The following is a 17,962-nucleotide window of genomic DNA, read 5'->3' as shown; positions in this document are numbered from 1 at the left end:
GTTGAAAAAAAATCATTTTAACGGCAGCACGAATGGGGTGGAATGCAGAATGCAGAAGAACGCGACGCTTGTGTTTGTTCGCTGGCATCTCAAAAAAAAAAAACGAAATTCAACTGCGCTGTGTACAATTTGAAGAACTGAGCGTGCAAAATAAAATACAAACAACAAGGAAATAAGTTAAGTAACACAATAATCGATAGATACGATAAAGTGAAGAGCCGCACGGCGCAATCAAACACAAAATACAAATACAATGGTCAAGAAGGGACGGCCGAATGCGAAGCGCAACAAAAAAACTAAAGAAAAAGAAAATGCAAACGAAAAGGAGCAGCGCAGCGTCGATGCGGCGTCCATTGCTGGCGCCGCCGCCTCGACCAGCAGCAGCAGCAACGGCAACTGCAGCCGCAGCCTTGCCAGCGAGCGTCGCACCGTGGGCCAAGGGCCAATGTACACAATCCTCTCGAATGCACAGCTCAACGAGACCTTCCACAAGCGCTACATCAAAGAGCTGAAGCAACTGTACTCGAAGGTATGTTATCGAGAGGGGGGCAGGGCGAAATTAATGTTGCAGTTCCTCGTGTAACACCCCCATCTGACACGTTTTGGCCTCTTTTTGCAGCTGGACCACGACGCCTTCATGTTCACGTTCATCAAGATGTTCAAGACGGTGCTGGAGGCGGACGAGGGCAACGAGTATGGCAATACGGCGCTTGCATTCTGCGCCAAGTTCGTCACCAGCTTCGAGTCGGAAAAAACACATCCTATTTTGGCCGAAACATTTTGTTGGCTGCTATCGGTGGGTGTTTACTGTACTTTCTTATCGCATATGCTTATTTTGTTTACATTTCGTGTTTCGCAGACAATTTCCAATAGCCCGCACATACGCTATCGCATTTGTTTCTTCGTGAATCTCATACTGAAACATCTCGGCCCGTATGCGGCTTTAGATGACTCGCAATGCGATCAAATTCTCCACTATATGCTGGATCGGCTGAAGGACATGTCGCCCAGCGTGCGCAAGGAGGCGGTGCTGGCCATGCAGCGTCTGCAGGTGCCGGATCATCCCAACGATCCGGTACTGTGCGCCTATCAATATCATTTAAGCTCGGATCCGTCGTCCAGCGTGCGGCAGTGCATCATCTCGTGCATGGGCCGCAACTATCTAACCGTGCCACACATATTGCAGCGCCTTTGGGACGTGGACGAAAAGGTGCGACGCCACACGTACATCAACATGTGCAACTACCCGGTGCGCTCCTATAAAGTGTCACAGCGTCTGACGCTCCTCGAGCGTGGACTCAACGACAGTTCGGAGAATGTGCGCAAGAATGTCATCAAGTACATGCTCAAGGCCTGGATCGAATCGTACCAGCAGAACTATATACAGCTGACAGCCGCGCTCAAGCTTGATTCTAACGAGGAGGAGCTCATGCGCTTCAGACGTGTCGCCCGCCAAATGCTATTCGTGATCTTCGAGCAGACCGCCAACAGTGAGCTGCTCGCCCAGCTGCCGCTGACCGAGGACTGTGATCTGCATCGGTGCGTGCCGCACGAGGCACTCACCGTCGAGCTCGTTCTGTACTGGCAGTGCCTCAGTGGATACCTGCAGCAGACACAGGCCGACGAATTCGAGCAGGTGCTGCCCGAGCTGAGCGTCTTCTGCGATTATGTGAAAAAGTAAGTTGCATGACTTGTCAGTTCTCATAAACAGACTGTAAACCAATTGGTATCCCCGCAGGTTCTGTCAGTTCCAGAAGCCGGATATGGACAAATTTGCACAGATCGAGTTCCAAAGCATGATGCTGTCGCTGGTGGAAATACTGCAGACCTACGATCTGGGCGATGAGATTGGTCGCGCCAATCTGAAAGAGCTGATCACGCATCTGCTGAGGGAATGCCTGCTGGATCACAAGATTGTGGCCGTGCTGGTGCGCTGCGTGGAGCAGCTGGTGAGCGATGTGGCCACGCGGATGCAGTACTTCATCGAGATCATCTACGAGATATGCGAACTGAATGCCAAGCAAAATGATTTTGTGCACGATCGTGAACTAACGGATAAGCTGCTCGACAATGTAGAAACATCGCTGGTCATGAATATTCGATCGCTAAAGGTGAAAATTCTGGAACTCGAGGAAATGGAGGAGAACTTTGTGCGCCAAAAAGAATATATGCGTGCGCAGGCCGTCAACGATGAGCGCATGACCGTGACGGATGAGTACAGGGACTTGATCCAGCCGCTGCTAGAGAAGCATGGTGAGCTGGAGCTGCCGACGCGCCCTAAGCTGTCCAAGCAAGAGCGCGTGCTCAAGGGCCTGTACATATCCTTTTACATGGTCGCCTCCGAGCATGTGCATAGTCTCAATCCCAGCATTTGCAAGCTCTACAAGGTAATCTACATAATACTCCCATTAAAAACCAAATTTAATTTAATTTTCGCTGCAGGATTTCATTTGCCGGCATTTGGCTTCGACGGAATTGGACATATTCGAGTGGGCCATCAAGTGCGGCACCACGTTCAGCATTCTGTACGAGGCTTACACCAAGGAAGTCTTCGATGTGCTCGTGGACGAGTTCTATAAGAACAACAATCTGCGCCTCTGCGAAATATCTGCACAATGCGTGTGCGAGCTTATGGATCACTACGGCGTGGACTTCTTCATGGACCTAAATCAGTCCGTTGCGGGGCAAGGACTGGCGCCCAAATCAAAACGCCGCCTGCTGTTCACCATGCAGGATTTTGACGGCGAGGAGGACAGAAGTCAATCGCAAGGCAACGATCAGAATACGGATATAATCAGTATGATGGGCTTTTTTGTCGAAAAGGTTGTCGACAAGGGCATCCTGCTGGCCATTGTGCGCGGTCTGTGTCGCTTGGTGTTGCGCGGCCATCTGGACAATCGCACCGATGTGCTCGAGAAGCTGCTCAAGCGTTACTTTAATCCGAACACAGGTAAGCAGAAAATAATGTGAATGTGCTGTTGTCAACTCGTTCTAAATTCCTTGTCTGTTGTCTGCAGAGCCCATCATTAGCCAGGTGCTGGGCATGTTCTTTGAGAATATTGTCGCGCAAAAGCTGCAGCACTTGCTCGAACCCTGCCTGCTGCCCATCGTTTGGTCTGTGATGAACAGCAGCTACGATTCGCTGCTGCACGATGTCCTGCCCGAACATGTGACCAAGTTCTTCATTGATCTCACAGTGCAGGAGACGAGTACGCCACAGAATAACATTCACAATCGGATTGCACTCAGCTTTCTGCATTACATACACAACTACTACACGGAGCGCAAGGAGATGTGCCGCCTGTTGGCCAAGGAGCTGACCACGCTTAAGCTGAATGTGCTGAATAGTTCGCAGATGAAGGATGAGATGCACGAACTGGCCGACAAGCTGGTCAGTGTAAGTAGAAATAGCAAAAAATATGCTGACCCTCTGGTCTAATTAAATGCCTTTGCAGAGCGAACTGGAGCCGCGCATGATTAAGAACATTGTGGACTTTAAAGACATGCTCAACGGCAGCTTCAATCCGCCCGCACGCAAGCCTGATGGCAACGAAAGTGAAGCGGATGCGGAAGAGTGTGAAAGTGTGACGGCCACCACAGCGTCCACCTCGGAGTGTCCAACGCAAGTGCCTGCAGCGCCCGAAAGCGAACCACCTGCAACAGCCACAGCCATAACGGAAGCTGCAACATTAACTGAAGCAGCAACAACCGAAGGCAGCTCGACGAGAACGACGCCTACGCCTACGGTGGCAGTGGCAACGGAGCCCGTGCTGACCACTTTTGGTGCCAACAATCAAGTGGGCATTCGCTTCCTGCGGCGCTCGCTCCACAATTCCATCAGTCACTCGGATGCGGAAAGCAACTGCGGCTCCCAAACGCCAGCGCCAGATGCCGAGGCACTCGAGAAGCAGCAGCAGCAACAAGAGGAGATCAAGGAAATCAGTCGTCGAAATCTGCGCAGAGACAAAACCAAACAGCGACTGGAACAGGCAATAGCGCGTGCCTCGAAGACGCCCGAAAAGCAGCCAGCATCGCCGCCTCAAGCGCCAGAATCTGTAGAAGAAACAGATGTTGAGGTTGATGTGGAAGTGGATGTGGAAAGTGAAGCGGAAAAGGAAACGGAAGCTACTGTCGCCGCCGATGTCTCCGTGATTGCCGATAGTCCCGTTGAAGAGCAGGTAAGTTTAATTTATTAAAATTATATTTCATGCTTATCACAGCTGCTCCTTTCTTCCCCTCATGCGCAGCACTCCGACTCGGATGTGATCGTGGACTCGCCCACAGCCGCGTCGCCAGTTGCGAACACAACACAGAATGCCAGTCGCCTGCGTTTGCGCTCGATGCGCAACCGCAACGGAAACGGGACACGCAATACACCAGCGGGGAGCAGCAAAGTGAGTACCGCGCGCTTGCGCTTGCAGCTCTAGGCAAAGCCGGCAGACCCAGACCCAGATCCAGGCAGTAGCAGTAGGAGTAGATGCAGCAGTAGATACCCCCAGGGCGACGCAAGACAAACAAGAATTAAGTTTAGTTTAAAACAAGTAGCCTGTAATTATTGATTGATAACCCAAGAAAAGTTGTTTAATTTAAGCGCAAATGCGAAACGATTCGCAATTTGCAATGACTATCTAAAAAGAACACGTTTTTGAAATCAAACAACAACAAACAACATCCCACAACAAAACGCTGTTTTCTTTCTGCCCAAGCACCGCCAATACATGCTTTATATGTATGTATTTATGTTTATTTATACATAGTTGTATGGAACATTTGTAGGACTCTTAAGATATAATTAGCTATTTATTTAGCACTAGTTCGAATCCTGTTTTTGATTACGTTTTAATTTGCATTCTCTTTTGTTTTTTTTTTTCTTTCAATTTTTAATTTTGCTCGTTTTCTTTGTGTTTCTGCAGCGGAAAGTTTTACACCTCGAGATCCAAACGCCTCTGCGCAATGGGCGCAAACGCGTGCTCCGCAAGTCGCTGGCTGCAACGCCGGCGACCTCTTCGCAATCCTCCGACTCGGCTACATCCTCGAAGCGCGTCTCCCCGCTACGCAAGCAGCTGCGTCTGGATGCCAGAACGACCAGAAGACGAAGCAGTGTGGCCGCTTCGCCAGCGCCAAAGACAATGGCAGCGCCAGCCGCAAAGAGCACAGCCAGTCCCACGGACAGCAGCAGCTCGTCCATCAAGGAGAATACGCTACCGGCACCTGTACCTCCACCAGTGCCAGCTCCAAAGTCCAATCACAAAACACCACAGCGCCACAGCACCAGGCGCTCCGGATCCCAGCTGAGCAGCAGCACGCCAGTGACCAGAATAATAACGCGCCATTCGGCGCGCAGTCTGCGAATGAGCGCCATGAGCTTGGCCCGAAAACGCATGTCCCAGGAGCTAAGCATGACCGAAGGCCACCTAAAGATGTCTACACCAAAGCGCGTGCGGCAGGACAAAGCGAAGCGCAACAAGTCCACCTCCGGCGAGCGTGCCGCAGTCAACACGAGCAGTTCCCGGAGCGCCACAACGCGCACCCGTGCGGGCACAGCAGAAGCCGCAGCTGTGGCAACCCGCACCCGACGCAAATAGCTGTACCCGGCCGCCGTCCCTTTCCCCCATCCGCCTCTCTCAGTGTTTAGAATTTTGTTTTTTGTATTGTATTCGATTAAGTTCTATTTTAACATTGTGCGCGCTTTTCATGTTCATTTGACCTTTGTAAATTTTATGTATATTACGTAGTCATGTTTAAATATACTTATTTCAAATATAAATCATCATTTTAAGGATCGTCGGCTTTTCGCACACTTTGAGTGGCTAAATGAGTGCCTAAATGACCGAAATGGTCAACAGCCCCATTCCCCTCGATGGTACCCAGTTGACTCATATATCCTTGGTTATACCATACCATTGATATAGTCCTGGTGAACCTAAAGGACCAAATCCCTGAAAAATGCGCACGAAAACGGTACAGAAATATGTATGCTTTTTTGCTTTCAGCACCCCTTTTACAAAGCTGCAGCATAACATTGTGGGTACGCAATGAAATTGTAAATTTATAAAAATTTTAGTTTATCTACCTGCTGGGCATTTCTGTTCGCCTGGTGCTTCAGCCGATTTTTCGGTCAAATCTAAGCACCCAGCTGCGCCGCCGCACGCCCCGTTTGGGTATGCAATGAAATTTTTCATTCATAAAAATTTTGTGCAGCTACCTGCTGGTCATTTCTGTTCGCCTGGTATTTTTGCCAAATTTCCGATGAAACCTGACGCCCCTTGAGGCATGGGCTTTTAACAGTGGTATGTTAACTAACATAGAATTAACAGCGGCCTGTTAAATAACAGCTGCTTAACAGTGCGCTGTTAAGAAAATTGCAAGTCATCATTTTTGCAAAAAAATTTTGTGCATCTACCTGCTGGGCATTTCTGTTCGCCTGGTATTTCAGCTGAATTTCCGATCAAACCTGACGCCCCTTTGTAGCATGGGCTGTTAACAGTGGTATGTTAACTAACATAGGCTTAACATCGCCCTGTTAAATAACAGCTGCTTAACAGTGAACTGTTAAAAAACTTGCAAGTCATCATTTTTGCAAAAAATTTCTGTGCATCTACCTGCTGGGCATTTCTGTTCGCCTGGTATTTCAGCTGAATTTGGATGTGAAAAACGTGAACCAACGGCCGGGACCAGTGCAATGCCATTTTGCAGCCGTTAACTTTTAAACCTTAATTTAATTGTGCATAAAGCTTTCAAGCGGATTTTTTGCCAGGATTTGGAACTATAGGTTCTCCAGGACTCTATCAATGGTATGGTAAAACCAAGGATATATGGGTCGTCTAAGAAACATAGGGGGAGGAGGTGTGGCTGAAAGAAAAAGCATACATGCTTGTGCACCATTTCCAAGCGAATTTCGCAGGGATTTGGTCCTTTAGGTTCACCAGGAGTATATCAATGGTATAGTATAACCAAGGATATCTGGGTCATCTAGGAACCGGTTTATATTTTTTGTTCGGCCAGGAATGTGTAGTTCAGACAATTGTTTGTTTTTACAAATGAATATCCTTATTTTAAGACAAAGACAATTCGGCTATATGCTTGCAGATTTTTAGAGGATCGTGTGTTCAGTTTACAGATCATTCGATTGGAACTCAAGTTTCGCACAAGGACTAACATAGCCAAACATGCTTTTGTAAGATGTATTAATTGTTTATATGGTACTCGATCCTTTAGATCTTTTTGATTGCGTGCGAAACTGGCGATAAAGGATAACATAGTATAATTAAGAACTAGAAACATTGCATTATTAGATAAGTACATGCTGAGATTCATTCATACAATAGTAGAGGAGTATGAATTACATTAGAAACATATTTTGAGCAGTGATTGAGTTCGAGTTAGAGATGTCCTAAACACTATAGTATTAAATAATAAAGGATAATATAATATCCGAAGCGAACTTTAAATGCTTAAGATAAAATTAGAAACAAATAATAAGGCCCAAAGGATGTTGTTTCGAACAGAACAGGCACATGGTTTGCATGGTTTGTAGGTATACGTATGTATATAGCTCTATCTATATGCGCATCCTTTAGAGCTTAACTCCCTTCAGTTTGACGGCCGTGGTGTGCAGATCCCATTCCTGCTGCTGAAGCGCCTCGTACGCAGCGGACAGGCTGAGATTCGCCTCGGCGAGTATATTCTGCAGCTTAATCAGTTTGATGGACTTGTGAACATCCCAGTTGATGAACTCCAGAGCGCCCAGACAACGTGTGGGCGTGCTCTGTAAATTGAATAGAAAATAAATTATTTTAAATTAAAGAAAAGAATTTAGGATTTGACTCACGTCCTTGCCCAGCACTTTGACCATGATGCGCACTTCATCCGAATCGACGCCGCGTTCACAGCCGCGCGGCTTCTTGTCGGAAAACTCGAGCAAATCCTCACAGCTCACGGAGTTGGAGTCGGCCAGGCGAGCCGCGGTTGCAGCAAAATATTCTGCCTCCGTTTGTGGCTTGGACGCGGGCACATTGGCCAAAGGTGCCGGCGTGTTGTTCGCATCTTTGCCGTTAATGGAGTTGCGGTTCATGGCCTGGTTGACGGAAGCACGCACCTTTTTGAAGAGCGCATTGCCCGCCAACTCATTGTCCACACCGCCCAAACGCCGCGTGCTGATGCTCTCCAGAGGCGCATCTTCTGCAGCAGTGGTTGCTGCAGCCACCGCAGCTGCTGCTGCTGCTGCTGCCACCGCGGAGGCTGCCGTTGGCGCCATCTCCTGAGGAACTGCAGCGGAGTCCAATGTGGTTGAGCTGCTGCTGGCGGCCAGCGGCTTGTCCAGATTGCGCAGCTCGTCGTCGTTGACATAGAGCCCCGAGATTTGGGCAGGCTCGAAACCCACATCCTTGCTCTTGTTGTAGTGTTCTTTCTGTATGGAGAAGTTGTAGAAGCCATCGGTAACGTCCGGCGATTGGAGCACACCCTCCTTGCTCATGTCCCCCTCCAGTATGGACTCGAACTGCAACGAGGCGCTGTCCGTCAGCCCAGCCGCATCGGCAGGCGCCAGTTTGTCCAGGTTCTGGTAGGTATGCGCTGATGCTCCGCCTGCCACAGCAGGCATATTCTCATATTCTCTGGCCTCGGGCCGACGACGCACGCTACTGGAGCGCACGGCCGCCACCACCTCAATGGAACGCGCCTGCTGCTGCTGTTGCTGTTGTGGCGATGCGTCGCCGCCTTTGCTGGCCGCCTCCTCGCCAAAGTCCGCCAGCTTGCTGAGAGTGCGCTGCACGCCGTTGGCCGGGATAATGAGCGGATATTTGCGGACGTGCCGTTTGGCGCTGGTCTTCACCTGCTTTTTGCCCTCGCGTGAAGGCAGCGGCAGCGGATTCGCCTCCTGCGGCTCTGGAAACTTGTAGCTGGCGTGTGTCATGTAGCTGGGACTTTCGCAGGATTCGTTGGGGCCCAGCGAGTTGCGATTCTCATCATTTGGCCGCTCCCCGTTCGCATGCTCGGCCCGGCGCACACGCTGAGCCGCACCACGTGTGGGCAATGTCATGGGTCGCGGTGGATGCAGCTGCTGTAAGGGACGGGCGCACTCCGCAGCGGCAACAACTGGGTCCAGGGCAAGGGCAAGGGCAGCGGCAGTGCCCGGATGACTTAGCTGACTGCCCAGGCGGCGTGGCAGCGTCTTCGAGTTCATCAGCTCGAACTCGTCCGTGTCCATGTGGCGGAGCAGCGTTGCAGCCGGACTGGAGCCAATGTCCAGCATGCCCTTGCGCTCGATCAGGCTGTTGTAGGCCTCGCGACCCTCCTCGCCGATCAGTGACTGTGGATAACGCAATGGGATAGAGGAACAAATAAAAATATATGTAAATAAATAAAAATATAAAAAAATATTTAAACAATAACAGAAAGTTCTTAACATAATAGAATAAATATTAGTAAATTCGCGCCTAATACAAACAACTAACAACTGAATACAAATAATATAAATTAAATTTGATATATGTATATGTTTGTAAATAATGTTAAAGTCTTATATTTATAAGGAGTTAATGGACAATTGCTCTCTTTTTTCTTTTACTTTATTAAATCCCTTTAAATATACACAACGTTTTTGATTACCAATTGGATTTTCTGTTTGGTTCTTAGAATGCAAACTTTTAGGTATTTTATCTTTTCTCTTTTGTTTTCTTGAAATATGTATATATAATACTTGGAAAAAGTTTTGTTTTTAGAATTAGATTTTCGATTTTAGAGTTTTAATTTTAGTTTAAGTTTAATTTTAGGTTTGTTTGTGAAACGCTTCGAACGCATGCTTTAGAATATCATTTTTCGTAGTATAATATAATATTTGAGTTTTCTTTTAGATATGAATATATGAATTTGTGATTAGATTTAAGTACGATTAATCGCATGTTCGCATGTATATAAACTTTGTATATAAGTAATTTTGTGTTTGCTTCGTCTCTGGTTATCTTTATCATTAAATGCACAGAATGCGACAAATCGTTCAATTCGAACATACATTATTCGAGTATCTAGTTCTCGATTTTTAGCTCTATAAAAAAATGTAGACGCTTGAAATTGCGACAGGCGCACAACTCGGTTTACTTCGAAGTAGCAAATACTCTTTCTCTCACAATATTTTCGTACAATTCTCCACATGGTTTTATATAGTAGGTATATCAATTATATATAGTATAGTAAAAATGCAAGCGTAAGGATATGGCACATAATACACATTTGCATATGTACGAGTTTTTTCTTCTTCTTGTTTTTCGGAGAATATATATTTAGTTTATATTATGTTAGAATTCTTTTGGGATGTTGTTTTCGGTGAAGGATTGTCAACGGTAAGTGTGCGTGTGTGTGTGTGCGTGTGTGTGATGACTGTTGTTGTGTGTGTGTGTTGTTCTTTTTTTATTACCCTGTCATATATATTTGTGAGGTGTTCTCAGTGTGTCGTGTTCAATGGAATGCTAATACTGATACTCTTTTTACTTTTTACTACCTTTTCTTCATCGTGCAACGACCCTGACAACCAAGCTCTGTTTGCGGATGATAATATGAAGATGTCTGAGATCTGTAGGAAATTGTTTTTTTTGGTTGTTGCCAGCGTCGTTTCTGGAGTGCGTAGCCTTGTCTTGGAAGCTTTGTTGAGCTGAGCTTTATGCTAACTATTTTCGAGTCTTTTTGCAATTTGTGATACCCTTGCGGTGACTATTATGTATGCTCTGAGGAAGACAGCTTGGATAGCATAGGGTATCCGTCAGTCTGATTGAACCATGCTCCACTTGAACTGATCTCTCGGCAATTCAATCGTTGTGAGCCAATCGGACCACTATATAATCCAATTCCCATTGGAATTGTGCAAGGGTATTTAATCTTCGAATAGCCGAAGCTTGCTTCTTGCTTGTCATTATCGTTTTTTGAATATATTGCAACTAGTTAATATTGCTTTTATGATTATTGAGCTTTTTAGTTGTTTTACTTGTTTAATGGGGTTCCCTTTCGGCAGGGCCCTGAACTTGCTTTGGATATTGCTTATCTTTAATCTCAATTCAATTGAAATGTATCTGCATCTGCATCTGTAAACTGTAATTGTATCTGTATCTGTAATCAGATCTGTATCTGTGTAACTGTAACTGTAACTGTTTTTGTTAGCTATGCAAGTGCACATTACGCGTATTATTATCATCCGTTCTGAGAGGTCTTCCGAGGTTTCCGAATAAGGCACTCTCCCAAATATTCAAATCCAAAATATATATATGTGTATAGACTAATAAATATTGGCTGTAAATATTTCTGCAATTTACTCTTCGACACACCTGGCGACACACACACACCACACTACATCACACACACACGCACACACACACTCCACTTGGGGGGTGGGCGTGGCATTGCCCTAATCCGAGAGCACATGACCGAATAGTAAATTGAGAACATATTTCAGCATTTTCCTTAGTTATGGAGCCGGGCTGGGCGGAATGCGCGGCGCAACGAATTCACGTCGGAACTGAAACTCATCCCCGCTCTCCGTGCTAGATGAGGAGCTGCTGTCGCTAGAGTCATGCGCAGCTGTCACCAGGGGCAGCTGCTGAGGCTGTACGAGTTGCTGCTGCTGCTGCTGGAGCTGGCGCCAGTGCATCTCGTGCTGCTGCACCGCCGAGGCGTGTATCTTCTCCGGCCAGTGGAACTCTGTGGGTCGCTGCGGCTTCACTGGCAGCTGCGTCTGGGAGCTGTTGGATAGCAGTCGCTGCTGCTTCACCTCGTCCGGGGAGCTGCCCACAAAGTTGGTCGACGTGGGACTCTTGCCCGTGAGGCGACTTATGTCGAACTCGTGCAGTGTGGCGCCGCTGATGGGACGCGGCACCGCAGCCGTGGCAGTGCGATAGGTGGCCACCGCGGAGGAGGCCGCCGAGGAGGAGCCCGAGCCGGAGCTTAGCTTCTGCGATTGCGTGGGTGCCAGCAGCGTATGCTGGGCCATTTGTGCCGTGTAATTATTGCCCGGTCCGCGTCCGCCAAAATCATAGATGCGCTCATCATAGTGGAACTGCTCGTAGCCAGCGCCCGGTCGATGGAAGCTGCGCCTGTTGCCGCCCAGGTTGTAGTGCGGCGCCGACTTGATGCTGGAGTTCGAGCCATACAGCTGACGCGGCGATATGACAACCTCGCGCTCATCCTGGCAGGCGGACTGCACCTGTCGGCTGAGGCCCACGCGACGGCGACGACTCAGCGAGTTGCTGGAGCTGGCCGCAACGCGGGCGCGTATATCACACTCGGAGCGCGCCAAGCTGGGCTTGCTGGGCTCCTCGCCGCCACTGGACGAGCTGCTCGAGTCGAGAGTCATGGGATTGTAGCTGAGCCGCCGCAAGGTGCGCGCACGTATGGAGCGCGGCTTGTACGAGGCGGATCGTCTGGGTAGCGGCACCTGATGCTGCTGCAGCTGCAGGTTGACCTGCTGTTGGACCTGCTGTTGGTGCAATGGTTCCGGCCGAAAATGGCGTTGCTTGGCGTCCGACAGAACCGGCGAAATGGGCTGGAAGCTCTCATTAAAGGAGGTGGAGCGCTGGCGATAGCTCTTGGCAGCCGCTGCATACACGGAGCTGTTGCTGGCGTTCAGACAAGACTTGACGGGCGAGGCGCTGGCCAGCAGCTGCTTGGTGTGGCCATTGCCGAAGCGCTCGTAGCCGCTGCTCATGACCACCGGCGGCGCACTGTACAGCGTCGTCTCGGTCTTCATGGGAAAGTAGCTCTCCTGCGGGCTATAGCTGCTCTTCTGGCTGCTGCGACGCGACAGCGATATGTTGGTGTCCCGCGAGGCGAAGCCCGTGTCTGGCGTGCTGCTGCGCTTGTCCTCGAGCAGCTTCTGCTCCGGCTGCTGGCTGTGCAGCTGCGCCTGGTTGTGCATATACTGCAGATGCTTGTCCAGGTGACTGGTTGCCGCATTGAAATCAAACATGGTCTGCACCCCGTTGCTGTAGCTGTAGACAGCCGACTTCAGGCTGCCGGTGGCGCTGCCGATGCCATCGTCCAAGGAGCCCACCAGCTGCGGCAGCTGATCGTTCAAAATGGTGTCGTTCGAGTCGCTCTTGTCCAGCTCCGTGTACGTGTGCATAAAGTCCAGATTGAGCGCCTTCAGAGTATTCTCAATGTCCATAATATTATCATTTATGCTCTTTGGCTCGCGCTCTCGCTCTCTGGACTCCTCGCTGTTGAGCTCCCTGTTCAGCGGGCGGCTGAGTATCTCGCGTGACTTTTCGAAGAGAAAGTCGGAGCTCTCCTTGTCGAAGATGGGTATGCGCAGCTCGGAGCTGTTCTTGATCTCGCTCAAAGAGCGAAAACGCTGCTTGATGTGTGTGAGGGGAAAACGGAACGTAACGGAACGAAAGGCAAAGAAAAACGAACGAATGGGCAACCAAAACAAAGCAAAGGGAATGAACGGAGCGCGCCAACGCGAATGAAGAAGAAAGAGAGAGCAAAGTGTAGACAAAAAAGAGACTTCCAGATTAGCAACACTCCACAACTGCAACATCTAGCCTAGCTCTACGTTAATCTAACTAAATACAAAACTTAATAGCTGACTATATCTAGGCCATGCCTACCTGTATATCGGGTATGCTTTGCAGTTCCTCCGTAAAGTTCTTCTTCTTGGAGAAGGGCGAGGCATTGCCGTGTGTAGGCGTAAGCGCAGAGCCGCCAGCAGCGCCTCCTAGAACGCCACTTGACTTATCTCCGCCGCCGCCGCTGCTCAAATGCGGAAAACGAAAGCTGAACTTGCGCTTGGGACTGTGCGTGGCTGGCGTATGATCAGATACCAGATCAATCATGGATCTACATAAGAGAGAAACACCAACTTAGTTATATATACAGTGTATAGATGAGGCATCACTCACCTGGCGCTGATCTCGTTGGCAATTTCGATGGCATGATTCAGTATTTTCTCATCCTTGACCGAAATGGGCTTCACAGTGCCCGTCGATGTCTTCTTTTTGGACAACAATCCATGGCCGTGTCCATGGCCATGCTTGTTGCCATTGCTGTCGCCAGTTTTGTGGCCAAACTTGGCCGACATCTCAGCGAATTCGTTTTTTGTGTTCACATGATCAAAATCGGGCGACTTTGGCTGGCTGCCAGAGGCGCCGCTGATTGATCCAAACATTGAGTTGATCTCATCCAGCAGCGAGGGCCCAAAGTCCAGCTTATCGCCAGCGATCTCATCGTCGGATATCTCGTGATACTCGTGCGGATCGTCGGTCGTATTGCGTGAACTAGCGCGCCAGTTGGGCTCTGAGTGGATGCTCTTGCCATCGGCGCCATAGTTGTTGTTCTGTAGCGCATAGGCGAGCTGCTCCTCGTCCAGTTTGTGCGAGGCAAAGGGATTTGTGGAGCCGGCAAAGTCAAATGAGCTGTGCCCATTGCTGGGTATCAAGTTGGGCGTGTGCTCCGTGGAGGGAATAAATGTGGGATTCATTGAAGTGACACCGCCTTCGGGAAAATAACCGCTAGCCGTTTGCAGCGAATCCGGACTGGTGGGCGTCGGCGGCAGCAGTAGCGGCGTCTGCTCAATGTCCTCCGACGGCTTGTAGGGCGTCACAATCTGCTTGGGCACATGATTGTACTGCAAGAAAAAAAGAAACATATGAATCTACAAATGACGCTGATGGGCTACTGTTTGGCTTACATTCTGCGAGCTGCCGAGGAAGGCGATATCGCCAAAGGTGGCGCCATCGATGCCCACATGTCCGGTGTGCTTAAAGTCATTCTGCGGCTTCGATATCATTTCCGTGCGCAGCTTGCGCTTGCTAATGCGATGGTCGCCGACGCGACTGAAGGAATCACGATTGGAGGAGCAGGGCAGGCCCTCCAGGAATGCGACCGTGTTCGAGGGATTGAAGTATCCAGTCTTTCCAGTACCCAAAACGCCTTTCCAGAAAGGCGTGCCCGTATTGCGATCAAGCACGCTTATTATATCGCCCTGGCGATACAACAGATGATCTTTCTTCGGCTCCACGCAGTTGACGACGGCCTTGAGCTGTTCGGGCTTCATATCTGGCAGCTGTTCATAAATTTCACTAAACTTGGGCCGCTTGGCCGCATCGTCCTGCCAGCACTTCATCATCAAAGTGTAATACTCTCGGGGACAGCAGTCCGGCTGCTCGAGACGCTGATAATTCGGTGCATCGATGGCCTCCAGTATCTGCAGACCTGTAAGTGCCGCCCAGGGCTGAAAGCCATAGGAGAACATCTCCCAGAGGCAGACGCCAAAGGCCCACACATCGGAGGCGTTGGTGAACCGCAAGTAATTGATGCATTCGGGCGCACACCAGGCAATCGGCAGCTTTAGATTCACATTGAAGTTTGTCTTGTAGTAGTCCTTGCCCACGCCCAGCGCACGCGACAATCCAAAGTCCGAGATTTTCACCTTATCCTTGCTAAATACCAGAATATTTCGTGCAGCCAAATCCCTGTGTATGAGTCGCTTCTGCTCCAGATAGCGCATGCCGTTGCAGATCTGCAGCGCGAACTCACAGAGCGTGGGTATTGTGAGAAAGCTGACACGCAAACCGGAATCCTTAAGGCACTCGAGTAAGGAACGAAGATGCGCCAGTTCTGTAACAAGCATCAGCGAATCGGTTGCCAGCACCACGCCGTACAGGCGCACAATGTTCTCGTGCTCAATCGAATGCATTATCGCTGCCTCCTTGAGAAATTCCATGGGATTCGATTGCATGCGCTCGCGACATAGGCACTTGATGGCCACTTGAATCTGTGCAGCACTCAAAATTAATTACTCAATTCAACCGGAAGAAGCCCTTAAGCAGGGGGGACCCCTCCACCCGACTTACCCGCTCGCTGCCATTCGTCCAGACGCCCTGCTGCACAATGCCAAACTCCCCGATGCCCAGCTGCTTATTAACGCTAATCGAATCAGCCGGTATGATGTGCTTGTTGTTGGGCACCTTGCTGCCCGGTGAACTGCTGCCATTCCTCGTCGCTGTGGCGGTGGCTGCAGCGGCACTGGTCTCATTTGTAGTCTGCCCGCCTGCGCCATCCTCACGCTTCACAATTGTGGCGGGCGCTTGGAGCAGGCGCTTAATTTTGCTGAGGTAACTGTGGGGGAAATGCTTTTCATAGAACTTGCGCAGTCTTCGAATTTCCGGCCGCGACAGGCCAATGAAACGTAAGTCCTCATCCGCTGCATATTTAAATTGAGCTGCATTTGTTATTTTTAATTCGTTTCTGCGTGACGGAAAATTGGGGTTGTAAAAATGTAAAATGAGTCACGTGGTTGGCTGAGCTCAGTATGCAGATCACAATTTACGACAAGGCCTAACTGTTCGTTCGTATTTTTTCACTTCTGCTTAATCACAATGGCGCCCATATGCTCAAATCGATACATATACTGTGCATATCGGTATTAAATTATGGCAATTAAAAAATACCAGTTAGTAGTTCATCTCCTCTTAAAAGCTCTGTTAGCAGTTGGGAAATTTCTGACTGCTCGCATTTTACTGTGATCAGCATACCAGCCATAGTATGGTCAATTTGGGTCACACAACTCACTTGATGGCATTGTAGTACTGCTGCAGTTCGGACTCGGTAAGGAATTCATATAAATCAATTTGTGGGCACTCTGGAAGATACATATAAATATAAAAATAAATACGGCTATATAAATGCTTATTTAACTTAAGTATGCATGTGGTGTAGCAGACCAACGACCAACAGCTGCACTCCATAATATTGACTCTATTTGTTTGCGTGTGTGGTATATGGAGTGGTGCGTATGTGTGTGTGGGTGGTATGGATTTCTTCTACACCCACTAGCAAAGACGCCAACACATTCATTGGCTGCGGCGCCCTCATGTGGCAGCCTTAAAATATTTCCATTCTTTCATTTCAATATCTTTATCTTTCAGTCCCACCTCATCCAGTCCACATACAAACACACACTCACACACACACACATATATTCACGCACTAACACAAAATTCTGATTGCCGCTGCCTCAACCCGCAGCATTTGTCATTATGTCGTGTTTTTGTTTGCCTTTGTAAAGGAAACAGTGCAACACATGTATACACACATTTGTGCATGTTTGTATTTCGTGTGTACACAGATTGCCTGATAATGTCTGTTAAAAACCTCTGGATTTGCAATTTGAGTCATCAGCGCGGCATTCGACATTCATTGAGATAATAAATTCCATGGAAACTGTCCACATCCGCTTGATTGTTTGTTATTGCAATTGCAATAAGTGTGACGCATTTATTTCTTGTAAATATAGCTTTAAGGACCAACGGATTGATTGCACTGTAATTAAATCGTCATTGCTATCCCGCAGGATTTGCAGTTGTCCTTGAATTTGCAAAATAAAATCGATCGGTCAATACACACGCGTACACACACTGACACACACCGCACTCACATACGTGAACGGAAGCAATTACTACGTAGCAGACACAGTTTTTCCAGCATCGAAAACGCTTGCATTTTCAAAGATCATATTCACTTTTCACTATCCTGTGCTTTTCTTATGATTCGTTTACATTATTAGCACACTTTTTAACACATATTTGCACTTTTTAACTCAATCTTACCCATTTTATTTTTGCGTGTGCATTGTTTGGGAGTACTGCATCTTTACCAGTGTGAGCTCAAGCGTCTAAATTGAAAACACCACTTTGATTTCTTACAAAAATACCAACTCAAGAATGCACCCTTGGTATGGTCACACTTTGCTGCTAATCAACAGTGCCATTTTGAGTTTAACATGTAAACAAATATTTTGTGGTTGCAGCTGTTAAACGAAAAACAGCTGTGCACGCGCAAGTAACAACCAATTATAAACAAATATGAACTTTTGCAAATATTTTAGATAAAAACACACTTGAATTTTAAATTGAGAGCTGATCTCAATTACAATTATATACAATTGATTATAGGCAATACAACAAAGTGTGCATGA

General features: G+C 48.3%; 2 protein-coding genes across 3 annotated transcripts; one reads left to right on the top strand and one right to left on the bottom strand.

The window, feature by feature from the left end:
- The first annotated feature begins 34 nt into the window (after positions 1 to 34).
- Positions 35 to 5,767, top strand: Cap-G (Chromosome associated protein G). The gene is made up of 9 exons (XM_064685394.1): positions 35 to 529; positions 620 to 796; positions 860 to 1,677; positions 1,739 to 2,387; positions 2,443 to 2,950; positions 3,018 to 3,397; positions 3,456 to 4,178; positions 4,248 to 4,394; positions 4,914 to 5,767. The coding sequence occupies exons 1-9, from the start codon at positions 254 to 256 to the stop codon at positions 5,583 to 5,585; spliced, it is 4,350 nt and encodes a 1,449-aa protein (XP_064541464.1). The 5' UTR covers positions 35 to 253; the 3' UTR covers positions 5,586 to 5,767.
- Positions 5,768 to 7,170: 1,403 nt separating this feature from the next.
- Positions 7,171 to 17,769, bottom strand: Ack-like (activated Cdc42 kinase-like). 2 transcript variants are annotated; one of them, XM_064685393.1, is made up of 8 exons: positions 17,595 to 17,751; positions 16,558 to 16,627; positions 15,840 to 16,233; positions 14,675 to 15,760; positions 13,887 to 14,611; positions 13,596 to 13,824; positions 7,832 to 9,310; positions 7,171 to 7,768 (listed from the first exon to the last, which is right to left on the bottom strand). In XM_064685393.1, exons 1-8 carry the CDS (start codon positions 17,596 to 17,598, stop codon positions 7,577 to 7,579), a joined length of 4,179 nt encoding a protein of 1,392 aa, XP_064541463.1. In that variant the 5' UTR covers positions 17,599 to 17,751; the 3' UTR covers positions 7,171 to 7,576. The 2 variants fall into 2 exon arrangements, with proteins under 2 accessions (XP_064541463.1, XP_064541462.1); XM_064685392.1 differs by lacking the exons at positions 7,171 to 7,768; positions 7,832 to 9,310 and adding an exon at positions 11,302 to 13,336 and having other exon boundaries at positions 17,595 to 17,769.
- Between the last annotated feature and the right edge of the window lie 193 nt (positions 17,770 to 17,962).

Source organism: Drosophila montana, unplaced genomic scaffold, assembly GCF_035044405.1.
Source record: "Drosophila montana isolate Dmon_TW-CO22-7 unplaced genomic scaffold, ASM3504440v1 contig_3031_1, whole genome shotgun sequence".
NCBI classification, from domain to species: domain Eukaryota; kingdom Metazoa; phylum Arthropoda; class Insecta; order Diptera; family Drosophilidae; genus Drosophila; species Drosophila montana.
Note: the sequence above shows the minus strand (reverse complement) of the source record. Positions and strands in the feature narration are given on the sequence as shown.

Bases quoted from the DNA above. Each gene is read 5' to 3' on its own strand.
- Cap-G (XM_064685394.1), top strand. From the start codon at position 254: ATGGTCAAGAAGGGACGGCCGAATGCGAAGCGCAACAAAAAAACTAAA. The intron at 530-619 runs GTATGTTATCGA...CTCTTTTTGCAG, and splicing joins TGAAGCAACTGTACTCGAAG to CTGGACCACGACGCCTTCAT. The intron at 4,395-4,913 runs GTGAGTACCGCG...GTGTTTCTGCAG, and splicing joins CACCAGCGGGGAGCAGCAAA to CGGAAAGTTTTACACCTCGA.
- Ack-like (XM_064685392.1), bottom strand. The intron at 15,761-15,839 runs GTAAGTCGGGTG...AGTGCTGCACAG, and splicing joins GGACGAATGGCAGCGAGCGG to ATTCAAGTGGCCATCAAGTG. The intron at 14,612-14,674 runs GTAAGCCAAACA...TTTTTCTTGCAG, and splicing joins TCCTCGGCAGCTCGCAGAAT to TACAATCATGTGCCCAAGCA.